Source organism: Drosophila suzukii, chromosome 2R, assembly GCF_043229965.1.
Source record: "Drosophila suzukii chromosome 2R, CBGP_Dsuzu_IsoJpt1.0, whole genome shotgun sequence".
Taxonomy (NCBI): Eukaryota; Metazoa; Arthropoda; class Insecta; order Diptera; family Drosophilidae; genus Drosophila; species Drosophila suzukii.
This window is the reverse complement of record NC_092081.1, coordinates 1,367,024-1,386,923: the sequence shown is the minus strand read 5'-3', so window position 1 is coordinate 1,386,923 and position 19,900 is coordinate 1,367,024. Positions and strand designations below refer to the sequence as shown.

At 40.4% G+C, this 19,900-nt stretch overlaps 2 protein-coding genes and 1 long non-coding RNA gene across 5 annotated transcripts; 2 read left to right on the top strand and 1 right to left on the bottom strand.

Annotated features, from left to right (window-relative positions):
• Window positions 1–1,980: 1,980 nt before the first annotated feature.
• On the top strand, window positions 1,981–2,361 carry LOC139352600 (uncharacterized). The gene has a single exon (XM_070995299.1). The coding sequence runs from the start codon at window positions 1,981–1,983 to the stop codon at window positions 2,359–2,361; it is 381 nt and encodes a 126-aa protein (XP_070851400.1).
• Window positions 2,362–2,630: 269 nt separating this feature from the next.
• On the top strand, window positions 2,631–6,847 carry LOC118878890 (uncharacterized). Of its 2 annotated transcripts, none has more exons than XR_005015425.3 (4): window positions 2,631–3,128; window positions 3,173–3,495; window positions 4,415–4,990; window positions 6,622–6,847. It is a non-coding gene; the product is annotated as an uncharacterized lncRNA (long non-coding RNA). The 2 variants fall into 2 exon arrangements; XR_010653512.2 differs by having other exon boundaries at window positions 3,107–3,128; window positions 3,176–3,495.
• Window positions 6,848–17,048: 10,201 nt separating this feature from the next.
• On the bottom strand, window positions 17,049–19,439 carry LOC108010962 (uncharacterized). Of its 2 annotated transcripts, XR_010653663.2 has the most exons (4): window positions 18,016–18,304; window positions 17,878–17,934; window positions 17,596–17,738; window positions 17,049–17,536 (listed from the first exon to the last, which is right to left on the bottom strand). XR_010653663.2 is itself a non-coding variant. In XM_065863764.2 (3 exons), the coding sequence occupies exon 1, from the start codon at window positions 19,104–19,106 to the stop codon at window positions 18,636–18,638; it is 471 nt and encodes a 156-aa protein (XP_065719836.2). In that variant the 5' UTR covers window positions 19,107–19,439; the 3' UTR covers window positions 17,049–17,536; window positions 17,596–17,934; window positions 18,016–18,635. The 2 variants fall into 2 exon arrangements, 1 of the variants encoding a protein (XP_065719836.2); XM_065863764.2 differs by having other exon boundaries at window positions 17,596–17,934; window positions 18,016–19,439.
• Window positions 19,440–19,900: the final 461 nt, after the last annotated feature.

Sequence of the window (19,900 nt, the reverse complement as noted above, 5' to 3'; positions counted from 1 at the left end):
TAGTTCGCAAGCCTCTGTCACTTCGACACACTCAAGAGTTGGAGAAAGACACCAACCGCTCCCGAAGATACTACGTCCCACAAGTGGCTCCCACAGCTGAGTCATTATGCAACAGATCAACAACCGCAACACAGCCACAAGGGCTACGAAAAAGTGCATTGACAACAGCTCTGGTGTTTGTTAGAAACGCAAAAGTGTGCCGAGTGCTTTTGGACAGTGGTTCGGAACTGTCGTACATCTCCGAGCGGTGCGTACAGGCACTCGGACTGGCACACTGGACTTGCAGTCAAGGATCTCTGATCACACAATGAAGGTACGTGCACACATACTCAGCAAAATTACCTTCACGTTGGCAAGACACGATATCGCCGCCTCAGCACTCAAGGCAATCACTGCTTTTGAGCATGCGGATTCTGACTATCAGCCGTTGGCGCCAGTTGATATACTCCTGGGCAGCGACTACGTCTGGACCGTGTTCACCGGTCAAAAGATGTTCGACAACCAGGGCAACATCATCGCCATTTCGACCATATTTGGATGGGTCATAACGTCTATCGTTACTACCGGATGTTAATCTACAACTACAATGCCCACGGCTATAAGCATTGACACACCGCTACGGCGCTTATGGGAGCTGGAGGATGTCAACCAGGATTTCCATGGAACACCAGAGGACGATGAAGTTGAACAGCACTTTGTGAAGACGCACACTCGGGACTCTAAGGGGCGTTACATCGTCGAAATTCCGATCAAAAACTCCAAGGAACAGTTTTCGGATACATTACAAGGAGCGCTAACAAGATTCAGGGGTGTAGAGCACCGCCTAATGATAGACCCCATCTGTATTCACAGTATATGCAATTTATGCGAGATTATCTTCAGTTGGGCCACATGCGAGAACTGTCGCTAGAAGACATTGACAAAAGGCCGAGCTTTTACTTGCCACATCATGGAACCATGGTACGTGAAATGAATTGATTCAGTTGATGAAATGTGCAGGCATGGAACTTGGTAAATGGGTTTCCAATTCATCAAGTGTCGCTGACAGATCTCTCGCTACAACCGAAGTACAAAGCAAAGGATCCAATTCTACTGCAAAGGTTCTTGGCATTTATCGCAATCCTGAAGAGGATATGTTATCCTACAAAGTTTGCCTTACAACAAGTCCGAAAAACACCAATCGCCAAGTGCTGTTAGATGTGGCACGCATTTTTTACCCTCTGGGTATTCTATCGCCAGTGGTGGTGCAGTTTAAAATTCTGTTCCAAGAATTGTGGCTACTCGATCTCGGCTGGGACACGGAGCTTCCTCCGAAAATTGCGGACTGGTGGAATAAATGCCGTAACGACCTACACATCCTTCGAGATCTACGCATGCCACGGCTTGTCCAAAACAACGTCACATCGAACTGCATGGATTTTCAGATGCCTCCATCAAGACATATTCCGTAGTCATCTATAGCAGAGTGGTGCGAGCAGATGGCACCGTATCTGTTTTACTCATAGCAGGAAAAACCAGAGTCGCTCCTTGAACTGTGTGGGGCTTTGCTACTGAGCCGACTAATCTTATCAGTCATGGCTGCGCTACAACACAAGGCCATTGGAGTACATGCGTGGTGTGACTCAACCATAGTCTTGACCTGGCTTTCATATCCACCATCTAAGCTTAAAACATTTGTAGCCAATAGATCCTCAGAAATACTTGAAGCCTTACCCCGCAACGCATGGCATCATGTAAACACAAAGGAGGACCTTCTCCATTTCGACTTATGGTGGATGGGACCTTCATGGCTGCAAGATGCATTTGCTAGCGGTAAATTGACATGTAAAAAGTTCTGTTCTTCCCATTTAGAAAACCATGGCAAAGAAGAAGTGAAGACCATTGCATTAACCGCACAGGAAAGCTGCTCCTTGTAATCAATCGAAGCTTTGACTCAAAAAGACCAAGGCCATTAAATCTGTAACGCTGGCAAATGGAAAGATGCTCAAAAAGACCAAGGCCATTAAATCTCTAACGCTGGCAAATGGAAAGATGCTCAGCTTTGAGGAGATTCAGGCTGCTCACATTCTTTGCCTGCAAGAGGCTCAGATATGTTTCATGGAAGACCGCAAACTACTGACGGAAAACAAGCCACTTTACAGCCGCTCCCAGTTGCTGAAGCTCTCGCCGATTATCTGCAAGGATGGCCTTCTTCGAGTTGGTGGACGACTGGACAACTCACAATTACCAGCTGATGTAAAACACCCAATACTGCTTCCGAAGTCGAACCGCATCACAAGAATGATTTTGGAACACGAGCATACGACAAATCTTCATCCAGGAGTTTCTGCACTTTTTGTAATTGCTCGTCAAAAGTACTGAATCTTTGGTGCGCGTAACCTGATAAGATATCTGGTTCACAACTGCATCAAATGTTTTCGCTTACGTAAACCCACGCAGCACCATTTCATGGCCGATCTACCAGGCATCCGTATAACAGAAGCTCTACCCTTCCAGCACTCAGGCTGTGATTACGCTGGACCATTTATACTAAAGGAAAGGAAAGGGCGCAAACCCCGAAAAACTAAGGGCTACATACAAGGCTACAAGGGCTACAAGAATTTTGACTTCTGTACAACATTTCAAAAACTTAAAGCCTAGTACTCAGATCGACGAAAACCGCGAGCTAACCATAGGAGTGAGCGAGAGGCAAATACGCGGCTAACGCTTTTCGTCGGGTCTGTTTTTCAGCGCGGTACTCAGATGAGCTAAGGAAATACCAGAAAAAATACCAGATTTTGCGAGTGAATTTTCGATGAACGCCGTTAGCCGCGGCCCAAAGAATAGGAAATTTAATCTTTGGCGGTGTTCGTGCAAAGGCGATGTGGAAACTAAAAATTAAAAATGGAAGGAAAACCCCAAAATCGAATCCAGAAGGTCAGAGCAGATGAAATAGGACGCCAAATCCAAGCTTATGCCCTTTATTGCGGGATTTCACCGACAGGAAGCAATTCCACAAAAGGGGCAAATTTGCAGAATAGTTGAAGTGCTGGATGAGATTCACTAGAGAATCCCAGTGGGAAGGAAAATGCCAACTGGGACTTCGATTTCTACATGGACATCCTTTCGGGCGCGTCCTCGCAAAGAAAGTAAGATCTGGCCAAAAGAATTTGGTTGCGTTGTATCTTTTTAGCAGAACCATCAGTAATACGATTTCCGACGACCTCTCCATTAGGACTCCGGACACCACCACCACCAGCTACTTGGCAGCTTAAGCGGAGCTGGAGGACCCGCTGGCTTCTATAGGGAGGAGGAAAATAGGGCGCCCGCTAAGGAACAGTTGGAGAAGCCATAGTCAGCCACTGCCAGGATGCTGGGCGACTTCCTGCAGCATCAGCGGATCAACCCCGTTTCCAATCCGGCTCCCACTTCTTCAAGGTCCAATATGCCCATTGAGACTCGGAGCTGGACTGCGGTGGAGCGGGAAAGATGGCGAAGCATCCGTGGGACGAAAAGGTAGCTTTAAACTACTAATTTACATAAATAAAAACATTCGTAAAACATTCCATTTATTATACCCGTTACTCGTAGAGTAAAAGGGTATACTAGATTCGTCGGAAAGTATGTAACAGGCAGAAGGAAGCGTTTCCGACCCCATAAAGTATATATATTCTTGATCAGGATCACTAGCCGAGTCGATCTAGCCATGTCCGTCTGTCCGTCTGTCCGTCTGTCTGTCCGGATGAACGCTGAGATCTCGGAAACTATGGGAGCTAGGCTATTGAGATTTGGCGTGCAGATTCCTGAGCTTCTTACGCAGCGCAAGTTTGTTTCAGTACAGTGCCACGCCCACTCTAACGCCCACAATCCGCCCAAAACTGTGGCTCCTACAGTTTTGATGCTAGACTAAAAATTTTAACTGAAATGTAATGTTCTTATCAATACCTATCGATTGACCCAAAAAAAAGTTTGCCACGCCCACCCTAACGCCCATAAACCGCCCACAAACTTCAAAAAATCGTAATTATGAACGTGGATATCTCGGAAACTATCAAAGATAGAGAATTGGGATTTCAGATTTAGATTCCGTAGCCTTATACGCAGCGCAAGTTTGTCACGCGAATATGCCACGCCCTTTCTAACGCCCACAATCCGCGAAAACCTGTGATGCCCACAATTTTTATGCTGAATAAAAAATTTTAACTGAAATGTATTGGTCTCGTCAATACCTATCGATTGGTCCAAAAAAAATTTGCCACGCCCGCTCTAACGCCCAAAACGCTTAAATCTGTATACCGCCGGTAGGTGGCGCATTTTAATCTCGCTTTGCTACTTGCATATCTCTATTTAGCTGAGTAACGGGTATCTGATAGTCGAGGTACTCGACTATAGCGTTCTTCCTTGTTTTTATTTCAATTTCTTTGTGTACCAGCAGACTCCACCTTTTTAAATTTAAATTTCAAACCCAACTGCTTGACAGTTAGACCATGCTACATGCATTGCGGGTGAACTTTGAAAACTTCGGTCACACTACAAAGAATAAGATTTTTCGACTAGTGAAACTCTTAGCCGATCTGAGTACTAGGCTTAACCAAAAAATATATAAGCTTTGTTGCAGAAGGTCCACTCCCATCGACGTGCCACAGAGAAAAAACGGAACCATACCCGTTTGATATTGTCTCCTCAATATTCACATATCACCATATACATATCAAATTAATTCGAATTCATATCAATATGATACGGATTCATATCAACATTTCTAATTCATATGATTTTTCATCATATTAATATAAATTCTAATTAATTTGACATGTTTTTCATATCAAACGTAACATCGAAAAAAAAGTATGACTGTGCTTTCGTATTTTTTTGTGTATTTATGGTATTTAGTATGGTACTAAAGTTATTTTTTGTCTGAATTGCCGCGGTCACTCTAACATTCGACGAAAAGTGAAAGTGTACAAAAGTGAAGCATTTACATAAGTTGTGTATTTTTTTTTTGCAAATGGTAATTATCTCATTATCCCCGTTACTCGTAGAGTAAAAGGGTATACTAGATTCGTCGGAAAGTATGTAACAGGCAGAAGGAAGCGTTTCCGACCCCATAAAGTATATATATTCTTGATCAGGATCACTAGCCGAGTCGATCTAGCCATGTCCGTCTGTCCGTCTGTCCGTCTGTCCGTCTGTCCGTCTGTCTGTCCGGATGAACGCTGAGATCTCGGAAACTATGAGAGCTAGGCTATTGAGATTTGGCGTACAGATTCCTGAGCTTCTTACGCAGCGCAAGTTTGTTTCAGTAGACTGCCACGCCCACTCTAACGCCCACAAACAGCCCAAAACTGTAACTCCTACAGTTTTGATGCTAGATAGAAAATTTTAACTGAAATGTATTGTTCTCATCAATACCTATCGATTGACCTAAAAAAAAGTTTGCCACGCCCACTTAAACGCCCACAAGCCGCGAAAACCTGTGACGCCCACAATTTGCATGCTAGATAAAAAATTTTAACTGATATGTATTGGTGTCGTCAATACCTATCGATTGATCCAAAAATAAATTTGCCACGCCCACTCTAACGCCCATAAAGCTTAAATCTGTCTACCGCCGGTAGGTGGCGCATTCTCCATTTCCCTTTGAGTAACGGGTATCTGATAGTCGAGGTACTCGACTATAGCGTTCTTCCTTGTTATACCCGTTACTCGTAGAGTAAAAGGGTATACTAGATTCGTCGGAAAGTATGTAACAGGCAGAAGGAAGCGTTTCCGACCCCATAAAGTATATATATTCTTGATCAGGATCACTAGCCGAGTCGATCTAGCCATGTCCGTCTGTCCGTCTGTCCGTCTGTCCGTCTGTCCGTCTGTCCGTCTGTCCGTCTGTCCGTCTGTCCGTCTGTCCGTCTGTCCGTATGAACGCTGAGATCTCGGAAACTATGAGAGTTACAATACTGGGATTAGGCACGCAGATTCCTGAGATTCCTGCGCAGCGCAAGTTTGTTTCAGTAGAGTGCCACGCCCACTCTAACGCCCACAAACCGCCCAAAACTGTGGCTCCTACAGTTTTGATGCTAGATTAAAAATTTTAACTGAAATGTAATGTTCTCATCAATACCTATCGATTGACCTAAAAAAAAGTTTGCCACGCCCACTTTAACGCCCACAAACCGCGAAAACCTGTGACGCCCACAATTTTTATGCTAGATAAAAAATTTTAACTGAAATGTATTCGTCTCGTCATTACCTATCGATTGACTCAAAAAAAAGTTTGCCACGCCCACTTTAACGCCCACAAACCGCAAAAACCTGTGACGCCCACAATTTTCATGCTAGATAAAAAATTGTAACTGAAATGTATTGGTCTCGTCGATACCTATCGATTGATCCAAAAAAAAATTTGCCACGCCCACTCTAACGCCCATAACGCTTAAATCTGTATACCGCCGGTAGGTGGCGCATTTTAATCTCGCTTTGCTGCTTGCATATCTCCATTTAGCTGAGTAACGGGTATCTGATAGTCGAGGTACTCGACTATAGCGTTCTTCCTTGTTTTTAATTGTACTTACTTGATGTTTGTCTAATTCTAATATATTTATTTCTTGGACACTGTAACGTGCTTTTCGGTGGCTGACTACACAGACTGCACTACACCAAGTAAAATGGCTGTCAAAGATGCCGAACTGGGCAAGTTGGCGTCCACCACTTCGCTGGAAAACTTCTATCGAGGACAGAAGAAGGACTTCCTGGCGCTGATGCAAAGCTGCAGGAGGCATCCGAGTACAGCGTGATCGGTCATTTATTGCTAAGTCCTGGAATTATTTTTAGAATTGATCCGAAATATATAAAAAATAAATATTTACAGCGATTTTATGAGTTTTCAATATTTATTTGTTTATAGGACGCAAAAAAGTAAAAACAAACATATCAACCTGATATGAAAGTATATCAGTTTGATATGAAAGCATATCAGTTTGATATGAAAGCATATCAGTTGGATATTAAAAATACCACAATTTGGTCACAACTTTGATATGTGCGCATATCAATCTGGTATGAAAAATACCAAGTTGACATGTTCAAAAATATCAATTCCATATGTTCGAAAATATGAATATGATATGGCAACATAAGGGATCAAAATTGATATGCAAAAAAAGACCCGATTGATGACCATTTTTGGTATTTTATTTTCTGCTTGCAGCATCAATAATCACAAACATAAACATCCACAGCTGAAGGAAAGATCCTCCTTGGTCAATGATTTGTTAGCTGGTTTCTACACAATTCGGCCAAGGGCTGACCGACATCACGCCTTAAATGACGGTACCCCTCAATGGGGGGGAGAATGTTCGTACCCAAGGGTGCTCAACATGACCAGCACCCAAAAAATCAAGCAGTAGCCAAGTTGGGGACAATACCAGGCGCTCAGTAGCACCGATATATTCGGCAACGCAAAAACCATCGTTACCATTGCCGCGACGCGATCCTCCTGCCATCAAAGCGTCCCCGTCCCAGCGTCATGTGCTCATTACCCCCTTGTCCAGCGGCATGACTCAGAAGTGTCTACTTCGGTTAGGCACAAACAAAATCCTTACTTCTTCAAAGCCAACCAAGAGCAGGGATCCTCAACCAACCAAGGACAGCGTTCCTACGGTGGAAATAATCGGGCACCAGAACTGATGGACATTAATCCCAATATCCCAATCGGCCACTCTAATCCCCTGAGTGGCCGAATATAAATAAAATAAACATCTCTTCCCAGTTAAAAAAACCATTCACTGCAAATTCTATTTATGGAAAAACTTGCGTTGAGAAAAATGTTTTTTTAATATTTTTGGTGAAAATAGCCAATTTTTCATTTTAAATTGCCTAACGGAATTTAAGAGATTTGTGCGGCTTTGTCAACTCAGAGGTCAAACAACTTTTAGTTTTTTTTGGCATGTAGGTTTGTATTGATAATAAGAACAAACTCTTAGTTAAATTTATACAAAATATTAGTGTGTTAGTGTTTAGTGTTATAGACCTTTTTTGCACCATGCTGAAATAAATTTGTGCTGCCCAGGAAGCTCAAAAATCTGCATGCTAAGTCCCAACACTCTAGCTCTAATAGTTTCTGAGATCTCAGCGTTCATACGGACAGACGGACTATTATATCCTCACCCAAAAAAAAATCTTTGAGTGTCAATTTGATAAGTGTGGGTGAAAATGACACTACACCTAGGATCAAAATAGTGTCAATTAGATGTTCTTCGTATCAGAGATTTTTTGACACTCAATAGTATCACATTCACACCTAAATAATGGCATATTGATGACGATTTTTTTTTGGGTGCATGTTTTTTAGAACTATCAGCAAGGACTTTCGGTAATCCAAATACCTCGATATCGACGTATCGGATAAGTAGCCATTTCCGAACGTAACAGAGCACACCGAGCAGCGCAAGAGAATGCAAAGCATGTTCTTGCTATTTATTTCCAAAGATGACGAAAATCCTAAATGAAGTGGTGGCCAACTGCAAAGTCTGTTCCAAAGGAAAATATAACGGGTATCCAGAAAAACACAAAATGAGAGAAACACCTTATTTGTGCTACGCTGGCCAGATTCTGCACGTTGACATTTCTCCATCGATGAAAAATGTTTTTGACGGCAATTGACAAACGATTAAAGTTTGCACTAGTCCAACCCAATGGATATCGGTCAATAACGATTGCCGGATTGACGTGAAAGTTCCACTTCACCAGCTTATAAATTCTTTCCCCAGGATAGATACAATGTACTGTGATAACTAAAAATTATTAAGTTCTGAGACCATTCGATCCATTTTGACGGATCATTTTGGAATAACGATCTATAACAGTCCGCCACTCCACGGTACATCAAACGGGTAGGTCGAGCTTTCACCGCGCGCTAGCGGAAATAGCCGCTTCATCAAAGTTAACCGAAAACTCAGTGACACTATCCACGCAATACTGTTAGTGTTCAGACGAACACTAAAAAAAAAATAAAATATAATGCTTTTGTATGCTCTGTGAATGTGATGTGACAGCTGTAAATTAATCTAGAGCCATAGACTATGATCTGTAATTTAAACCTTACAAGGGATCGGTGTTAGCACTTGTAATCTGTAGTGCAGGCCACTTGAGCTTTATCACGCTGCACCAAGGGTTCCTGTGCGGGGTTCAAAAGATAACTCTCCCTCTCTTTTAATAAATTAATAATCATCCCTTTTATTTTGGTCCTTCCACAACTCTGCAGTTTTCACCCACCAGTGGTGAAAGACTCAAAATTTGGCAAGCACCTTAAAAGTAAAATCGGTAACACTTGCAGTTTATAAAGGTGGCTTGTTTTACCAATCATTGGTAAGAAACAGAGAATGAATTTAAAAATCAAAAGCATCCTTTCTGTTGTAATAAAAATGTAATTAATTATTGTGTAAAAAAATTGTGCTTAACAAATAAATTTAAGTGACTTCCAATATAAACAACAAATAAAACAAGAAAGAACGCTGTAGTCGAGTACCTCGACTATCAGATACCCGTTACTCAGCTAATGGGACCAAATTGAAATGGAGATATGCAAGCAGCAAAGCGCTATCTCAATATATGGTTATGTGGGTGGTAGACAGATTTAGGCGTTATGGGCGTTAGAGTGGGCTTGGCAAACTTTTTTTCGGATCAATCGATAGGTATTGACGAGACTAAAACTTTTGATCTAGCATGAAAATTGTGGGCGCCACAGGTTTGGTCGGCTTGTGGGCGTCAGAGTGGGCGTGGCATATTCGCGTAACAAACTTGCGCTGCGAACGAGGCTACGAAATCTAAATCTGAGATCCCAATTCTCTATCTTTGATATTTTCCGAGGTATCCACGTTCTTAATTACGATTTTTTGAAGTTTGTGGGCGGCTTGTGGCTGTTAAAGTAAGCGTGTCAAAATGGGTCAACCGACAGGTATTGATGAGAACAATACATTTCAGTTAAAATTTTGATTCTAGCATCAAAACTGTAGGGGACCCAGTTTTGGGCGGCTTGTGGGCCTTAGAGTGGGTGTGGCACCCTGCTGAAACAAACTTGCACTGCGCAGGAATCTCAGGAATCTGCATGGCTAATCCCAGTTGCTCTTATAGTTTCCAAGATCTCAGCGTTCATACGGACAGACGGACATTGCTAGATCGACTCGGCTAGTGATCCTGATCAAGAATATATATACTTTATGGGGTCGGAAACACTTCCTTCTGCCTGTTACATACTTTCCGACGAATTTAGTAGGGGAGAGTGGGGATAGGTGAACCACGGGGATAGATGAACCACTACAAATATTTCACCTTCTGTCATGATTTTGTGCGCCATCTATATGTGTGTTGCTTACTTAGTCGATATCCTAACCTCACACGCACGCACAGTCGCGTCAAACGATTGTTGTCGTTTTTATCGCTAATCGAAGTTTGTATTCGCCGCTTGCAGCTTAAATTGTGACCTAACGTTTTCTCGGAAACATTTTATCGTGCTTTGCCAGTGGCATTGAACTTCATAAAATTGTATTTTATCGTAAGTAGACGCAAATTTCCACGGATAGCTCACGCAGTTTAAATATTTCATGTTTTCTTCAAATCACTTCTAATTGGCTAATGACTTGTGGGGATACATGAACCAGGAGGACTTAAGAGGGTACCCAAAGGCTAAACCACGAAAACAGACGACTCGGGGAAGAAAACGAGGAAGGAGTATCATTGCTACAGACTCGTCGCAGAAAAATTGATCGCGGAAAAACACAATCAGAAAACTCAAGAAAACCTTCGAAAAAAGAAAGAACAAAAACAAAAATAAGAATAAATAGCAATATTGTAATGTTTGATTTCATGCTGTAAAGGTGCAATGTTTATATTCGAACAGAAAGAAGGCATGCACAAAGAAATAAATTACACTTTTTTTATATAATTGTAGTTTTTGTGTTATCCTGATAGGTGGTTCAACTATCCCCACGGGTTGGGATACCTGAACCATTTGAGACAAAAATTTGGAAAGCAAATAAACTTTACAAAACAAAAGATAGTATTTTTGCATAATACTTAATATTCCAAGGAATGTGGGCTCTTTTAGATTTCTATATACAGCAGACCCTTACGTCGAATTGTTCAGACATAATAATGTTAATAAAAACAAGGAAGAACGCTATAGTCGAGTACCTCGACTATCAGATACCCGTTACTCACCTAAATGGAGATATGCAAGCAGCAAAGCGAGATTAAAATGCGCCACCTACCGGCGGTATACAGATTTAAGCGTTATGGGCGTTAGAGTGGGCGTGGCAATCGATAAGTATTGTCGAGACCAATAAATTTCAGTTAACATTTTTTATCTAGCATGAAAATTGTGGGCGTCACAGGTTTTCGCGGTTTGTGGGCGTTAAAATGGGCGTGGCAAACTTTTTTTGGGTCAATCGATAGGTATTGATGAGAACATTACATTTCAGTTAAAAATTTTATTCTAGCATCAAAACTGTAGGAGCCACAGTTTTGGGCGGTTTGTGGGCGTTAGAGTGGGCGTGGCACTCTACTGAAACAAACTTGCGCTGCGCAGGAATCTCAGGAATCTGCGTGCCTAATCCCAGTATTGAAACTCTCATAGTTTCCGAGATCTCAGCGTTCATACGGACAGACGAACAGACGGACATGGCTAGATCGACTCGGCTAGTGATCCTGATCAAGAATATATATACTTTATGGGGTCGGAAACGCTTCCTTCTGCCTGTTACATACTTTCCGACGAATCTAGTATACCCTTTTACTCTACGAGTAACGGGTATAAAAAGGCAATTGTAGCAACTACCATAGAATTAAAAGATATGGTCAAGATAAAAGACAAATATAGAATGATATCGAATCTGAAATATGTGAAATTCATTTCATAAAAACTAAAAAAAAAATTTAATGGGCGATACTTTGTGTCAATTCCATTTAAAGATTATGTCACCTTAGGAGATTCAAAGAAACAGGCAATGGCTCGTTTCATGAATCTGGAGATAAAATGAAAACGAATGATTAGACTATGCTAAATTTAAGCATGAATTCATGGATTAAGGACATACAGCTGCGGCAAAAATAATAGCACCATGACATAAGCTTGGCTTTAAATCGAAATTTTATTAAGAATAATGGCTTAAGCGAGTGGGTAACCACTTATTTTATTACTATAACATATTACTTATGAAATTGAAGGCAATTGTATGCATTTGATACTTTACTCGAAAGTATTTCACAAAAATACGAAATTTTAAGGAAATTTGGTCGGCAACAAAAATAGCACCAAAATTGAAAAATGAGTGAAAAACTTAAAAATACAACAATATCAAAAAAAAAATTATCCAGAAATATGCGTGATAGTGTCCTTAAAAATTAATATTTTGTTGTGAAGCCTTTAGCTGCAAGGACAGCAGCACATCGTCTTGGCATGGAGTCCACCAGACCCTGACATCTTTCCTTGGGTATATTTTTCCACGACACCTGCACAGTGGCCCAGAGGTCCATATTATTTTTGGGCTTTGCCTTAGAAACATCTTTTTTAACGTCACTCCAAAGATTTTCTATCGGGTTCAAGTCTGGCGACTGTGCCGGCCACTCCAAGACGTTGACACGGTTGGTCTCAAACCAGGATCGAGCTTTCCTGCTCGTATGCTTTGGGTCATTATCCTGTTGGAAGACCCAAAGCAAAGGCATTTTGTACTCCGCGTATGGTAGCATAACTGTTTCCAATATATCGACGTAGACATTTTGATCCATGATAGGTCTTATCCAATGTATTGGGCCGACTCCGTAATACGAAAAGCAACCCCACACCATGATGCTGGACCCTCCATGTTTAATTGTTTTGCAAGTGAAGCGGGGGTTATATTCTGTATTGGGAGGTCGTCTAACGTAAGACCGAGACCCTTTTCCACCAAATAAAACAATCTTGCTCTCATCAGACCACAATATGTTCCGCCACTTTTCTTGGGACCAATTTACGTACTGATTTGCAAACTTAATTCTTTTTGCGATGTTCTTTTTAGTCAATAACGGTACTTTTCTTGGACTGCGTGCGTATAATTTGTTGTCACGTAAACAGGATCTAACAGTTGTAATAGCTGCTGATATGTTTAGATCCTTTTTAAGCTCGCTAGCCGGCTTAAAAGGGTCCTTCTTACTTTCGCGCACCAGGCGCGTTACCATTTTTGGTGTCATTGCAAGTTTTCTCCCGCGTGTTTCTGGTTTGGTATCATATTTTAGGGCATTACAAATCATTTTGTTAGAGCAACCGATGATTCGCCCAACCTGGGCATAGGTATTGCCTTCGAAAATGAGCTTTTTGATTGTTTTTCGTGTTTCCACAGAACAATGCTTCGCACGACCCATAACTACCGAAATTTGCGACTCACTTTAGCAAATCAATTAAATGCACTGATATCAAATGCATCTAAGAAGAAAAAACTCCATAAAGTTTCGAACAAGTAAAGCTTTCGTAGAAGAACTGTTAATAGTGCTATTTTTGTTGCCGCTCTATTTTGACTCTCTCTCCATACAAATTCGAATGTAATAAAAACCGTTCGCATTGTAACAGTTATCAGTGTTATTTTAGTAAGTACATGTATTTCACTAATTATTACCAAAAACAGAATGGAAATATTGCAAGAAATGGCCATTTTATATCACAATTAAGAACTACCCACGCAATGGTGCTATTTTTGTTGCCGCAACTGTATGGTCGAAGTGCAGAAAGAAGGTAAGTACTTGTTCCGCACCTGGCTGTAATTAGAGTTTCAAGCCTGACGACCAAATGAAGAGTAGTTTTTGACGCTTCAGCAAAAGCAATGTTCGGGGGGCTGCGGGGGTTGACTGTGGTGGCGTTGCTGACGCTGAAATACGGCGAGACGATGTGGCGGGTGCAGCGTACTGCTGCTGGGGCCGGCGCGACCGCGGCTTATTCGCTGTTGACAGAACTAACAATGGGTTGGACTACTGCAAACTTTAAAAATTTGTCAATTGCCGTCAAAAAACATTTTCCATCGGCGGAGAAATGTTAACGTGTAGAATCTGGCCAGCATAGCGCAGCATATGTGTTTCTCCCAATGGCTACCACCTACTACTTATCCGATACGTCGATATCGAGGTATTTGGAGTACCGAAAAACCTTACTGATTGTTCTAGAAATCAAGGTAACGGGTGGCTCGTTTGAGATAGCACAGCCCCGAGACCATGTTGTGAAGCATCTTTTGTTAGTTTAAATGTCCTACTAAAATCAGGATACATTAACACTACATCTTCTGATGCTCAGATGTTTTTATACCCGTTACTTGTAGCGTAAAATAGTATAATAGATTCGTCGGAAAGTACACTCAGAGAAAAAACCGTTCTCAGCGTTCTCGATTTTAGTATTTTCGATCTCAAAAGTGAGCCAAGAACGACTCATACTAAAAATACTAAAATCGTCATCGAAGTCTTCTCGGTTTGAGAACGGGCCTTTGAGAACGGTCAATCTCGATTTCGAGAATAACCGATCTCGGTTTCAACATCGTATAGATCTCGATTTCGAGAAAAACCGTTCTCGGTTTCAACATCGCATCGATCTTGATTTCGGTATGAATCGTTGTCAGTTGCAGAACAGCATCGATCTCGATTTCGAGAAGAACCGTTCTCGGATTCAACTTCGCTTCGATCTTGTTTTCGGTATGAATGGTTCTCGGTTTCAGCATCGCATCGATCTCGATTTCGAGAAGAACCGTTCTCGGTTTCAACATCGCATCGATCTATATATCGATCTATCTATAACCCATTCTCAATAAAAGTGCGAAATTTTTTATATTTATATATATTTTAGCCTTACGGCTTTGTCATTATTAAAAATGTAGTTTCTTAATGGATTTTTTACAATGTATGATCTTAAATGACAATTGTATTCTACTTCAATTTGTTCACAATAAACATAAACTTACATTTATTTTGTGAATTAAAAATTGCTTAATTGTAAATAACATAAAATTGTTCTTATTTAAACCTAAATAATAATTAATTTTATAAGCAGTGCCCTTATATTCTAATTGGTTATAAAATTTAAAGCTATTTACACTCCCATGGTTTTCATTTATTTCTAATGCAAGATTATTATTCAAAATACTTTACTCTTTTGATGTAAGTCTTAAATACGGCTCAATAGATTTGGCATGGTCCGTCAGAAACTTTGCAAACTTAATTTGACATTTAATGGCTAATGAATGGGGAGGATTAATTCTTGAATTTACATTGTAAAAATAAAACTTGGAATCCTTGTGTTTCGCCTCAAACCTCATGCACCACAAATATCTTAAAGATGATGTTTTTGCACTAAGCTTCGTATCGTTTCTATTTCCGTTTTCTTATAATTTGACTTAAGTAAGAACTCTATTATATCAAGTAAAGTTAATAACAATTCCCATTCTTCATTACCGTGTGGAACTCTATCTCCAATCATCAAGGGCAAAAAGTGGGTAAGACATTCTGTTTCGCTTGCAGACGTTTTTAAATTACATGTTTTTAGTCGATTCATTTCTATTTTTACAGATGTTTCTCCGTACGGAAATATCGATTTTCTGCTATTTATTTCATTTAAAGTGATTATTCCTTTATTTATTAATGAAATAAGAATGTGGCAAATATCATATTTACATACGCCTTCGAAAATATCGTGCATAATGTCGAAACAAAAATTATTTATAACTTTTAACGACAATAACTCGTTGAATATCCAATTTTGCTTCAATCCACTTTCTTGAAAATTATTCAACTGTAAATCTTCGTAATAAGATTGTTCAGTTCGTAAACTTTCTACATTTTCGGAAGAATCTATTTTCATTTCGGGTTTCGTTCTAGAACAAACGCCGCAATATCGCTTTGAATTAAATGATTGGACATAACCAAGTATGCTGTTAACAGCTAAGTTGTTGCCAACAATTAATGACAATATAAACTGCACTTTTTGCAAGCCGTTTTTAGTTCTTATTATAATTCCACTCTCAAGAATTTTAAATTCTTCAACTAAATGGTAAACTGAATTTTCATTTCTACACTTTTTAAGCTTGTCTGTCGCTATAAATGCGACATGATATATGTATTGAACTTTAGAAATTGAATGTTTTGGCATTAAAGGAAAATTAATGTAGCAGCCACATATGGAGAATGTATGGCTTCCTAATGCATTGTTAATTTGAAAGTTATCTAAGTATAAAACAAATGGCACAACTATGTCTGGATCAAATTGCTTTGCTATAGATTTAAAGACTTCTCCAGCTGCCAAATTTGTTAAGTCATTACTTTTTAAATTTTGTTGTATGTTGCTTAATGTTAGCTCCAAAATATTTTGTAAATCGATAATTATTTTTACTGTAAAAGCCAAAGGCATTATAAAGACGTCTTTTGACTTCGAACCCAAGATGGGATTTCCTTTCAATACTATTTCTGTTATTTTATTATCAATGGAAATATTTTTTGGCTGCCTATATAGATTTGAATCGGTTAATTTTTTAAAAACGTGTGCTCTGTCTTACAATGGATCTTTGCAAAAACCAAGAATCGGATTAATTCTATCCACTGTTTCCAGATTTACTTGCTTTTCAATAGCTGTAGACACAGAGCTAAGTAAAATTACAATATTGTTTTGAATTTGCAATATGTGTTTCCTCAACATAAAATTTAGTTCATATAAACTTAAAGTAAATTCAAGAGATTTTTGTTTTAAATGGTCTATGATTGATTGTTTGCTTTGGACTTCAAAACATAAATTTGTTTGTTCTTCCTCATCCTTTTCTTCAACTTCTTTAACGGTTTGATTGTACTTAGAGAATAGCAATTCCTCTCATAAATTTCTTCGATTTGGAATTGATTGCGTATGTAACCTAATGAAGTGCCGCCGAAAACTCAGAAAATTTGTAAAAATTTGTTTTCAGCCATCCTGCTGACAAGGCAGCCTCAAGGATGTTCTTGTTAACAGATGCTTAATCTTTAAATAGGATATTAAATTGTTGGGCGTTGGAAATAATTTTCGACAGCGATAGCAGATATACATTTTGAAAAAATTAATTTTTATTCATGAAATCGATTAGATTTTGTAAATTCAATGATCTTATGTCATAAGCGGTGTCTCTTTCGAAAATGATCTTTTGAACTGTGTACCAAGCTTGCTCTGAGGTTTTCGGGTAGCTCAGCGAGTAAGACATGAAGCACTTAAAACACAAATCTATGCTTTTCAGGAAGGAATCACACTTTACCAGCGTCTTGTCAAAGTAAACATAGAAATCTAAGAACTCCAGCTCAGACGATGCGTGAATAATTATAAATGACTGTATTGTTGATCCCTCTAAATACTTTTCCCTGACTATATTGTTGATACGACGTTCATAGTTATTCAAGCTTGAAAGGCGTAGTACCATCGAAAGTTGAATATCCGCTATTGTCGGTTTTTGGTTCCCTTTCCCGTTTTGATTCAAGACCCGAGATGTCGGCGGCAATACGGCATTAAGCAAAATAAGGGTCAAGTAATCCTGGGCATCTTTAAAAATAATAATTGTGTAGTTATGACAACATTTTTTGCTTAAGCAGAAAACTTACCAACGTTCTACATCAAGTAGTTGTCGCTTGCAGTCTTCGTTGTGGATGTGCCGTTTAAAATATATCAGAATTTTGTCCTTAAAGCTGTTCCACCTATCGAACAGGAGATTTGCCTTTCCTCGGTAAAGGAAATCAAAATCAATCTCGATCAAGGGAAAAATATACAATACATAAATCACTCTTATATTTTTAAAAAGAGAAACAGTAAGGCAACAATACAAACGAATGCAAGGGGACAATCACCACTAAGGAACCTAACTACACAGACAACACTGTGCTTACTTTATTGTTGAGTAAATCGCGGGCCAGTTCTGACGATTGCAGTAAGGAACGCAAGCTCTATGAAATATATGAAATTTTACATATTACATATACATAATTTGTTTTCGGAAAAAGTTAATTTGAGTAAGATAAGATTACCTGTTTCAGCACATTGTTGGTGCTTTCATATACAAATTCAGTCGCTTTTTTTTTCCTCAACTGGAACTGAGTTTGGCACTTGAGACTGTAATATTATTTTAAAGAGAAAAATTTAACTTAAAATATCTAAATTGTCAAAACAGAACAGATACGAGTGCGATTATTCTTAAATGTATCATCACTTTTGTGGAACAAAATGTATTCAGTTTTTAATTTTTTTCTAATTTCTAGGTCAACCAAGGCAAAAAGTTTTTATATTAATTTGTAATATTGTTAAGATATCTGAAATAAACAACAAGGCATCCTTACTTTTTTTGTTTACCCTTTACTCGTAGAGTAAAAGGGTATACTAGATTCATCGGAAAGTATGTAACAGGCAGAAGGAAGCGTTTCCGACCCCATAAAGTATATATATTCTTGATCAGGATCACTAGCCGAGTCGATCTAGCCATGTCCGTCTGTCCGATGGGAACAGAGCGGGAGAGCGGTTCACTGGGAGAGCGGTGCAATGTGATAGCGATGCCATGGTCCAGATTCGCTGTACACTACGCCTGAACATTCCGCCCCCTTGCAATCGCTCGCGTTGTAAAAAAGGAGAGACCCGGCCAGTCGTCTACGCCTTAAACTTGTGTGCAGGTGCCGGAGAGGATCCACCCGAACACCGTCTTTTGGGCCACTGGCAGTCCCTCGTCGACCATGTGGAAGCCCGGCTGAATGGCCTTGGGGTAGACGTCATCGCCAAGGATAAGGGAAATGGTTGCTGGCCGATTGAACCGCTCATCTGCGAGCGGTAGCTCCCAAAACTTCTCGACCACGCTCTCACTTAGCGCTCGGATAGGAGTACGGATCCACACCTTAGGCGCGATCTTGAGGACCACCTCCAGCTTGATCGCCTCGTCGAACTTCGATCTAGTTGTCGCCGTGCGGATCCCTTCATCTCCCGCATTGGTTGTCGGCAAGGGATACGCGGAGGCCACGGATGCATCCATGGAGCTCGTCGAGGTGCACAGGTCGATGATTGCGGCGGTGTCGAATATTCTACCGAGTCGCCACTCATTTGAGGGCAAATTGTCGTCCTTAATGACGAACATGTCACCGACACCTAGATTTTATGTAGGACTTACTTGTTCCGCTTGTGGAGCTCTTTAAGGTACTCATCCTTTCATCGCCCACGGAATTGATGATGGAAAGCCTTTAAGTGTTGCCACCGGACTATAATAAATTTGGACTCTCCCTTTACTTTGGGTTCCACTATGAACAAAAAAGGTCCGCCGACAAAATAATCACCGTGTGTCAACGCTAGCACATTGGTACGATCTTCTGACATGGGAGATAGAGGTCTGGAGTTCAGACAAGCCCTAGGAGGGTCGAAAGCTATTCAAAAGTATACTTTCGCGTAGCTGTTGATTTCAAAAATAAAGTCTTGAGGCTCTTGACAATAGCTTTCCACAGGCTCCCATATGGGTTGACCCAGGCGGAATAAATTGCCAGTTCAGCTGCTGAGGACTGTACGCATCAGTCACAGACTCTTTAACGGCTTGCAGAAGGTCTCGGGAAAGCAAGGTGGCAGGGCCGACGTCCATTGTCGGACTGAACTTGACGAGGACAATCTACAAATACACAATGCAACCAAAAGAAGAAAAATCTACAAATCGAACAGCTCGTCGAAAAGCGACGCTCACGTCGAGAGTGGCAATTCCACAGATCGCCACCTGCTAGGTGAAGCTTAAGACATGCCTCACGTCAACTCACTAAAGCTTTACAGCAAGAAGAAGCATATGGCCGCTACATAGAGATAACCGAGATATCCGCGTTCATATTTACGCTTTGTTGAAGTTTGTGGGCGGTTTGTGGGCGTTAGTGTGGACGTGGCAAACTTTTTTTG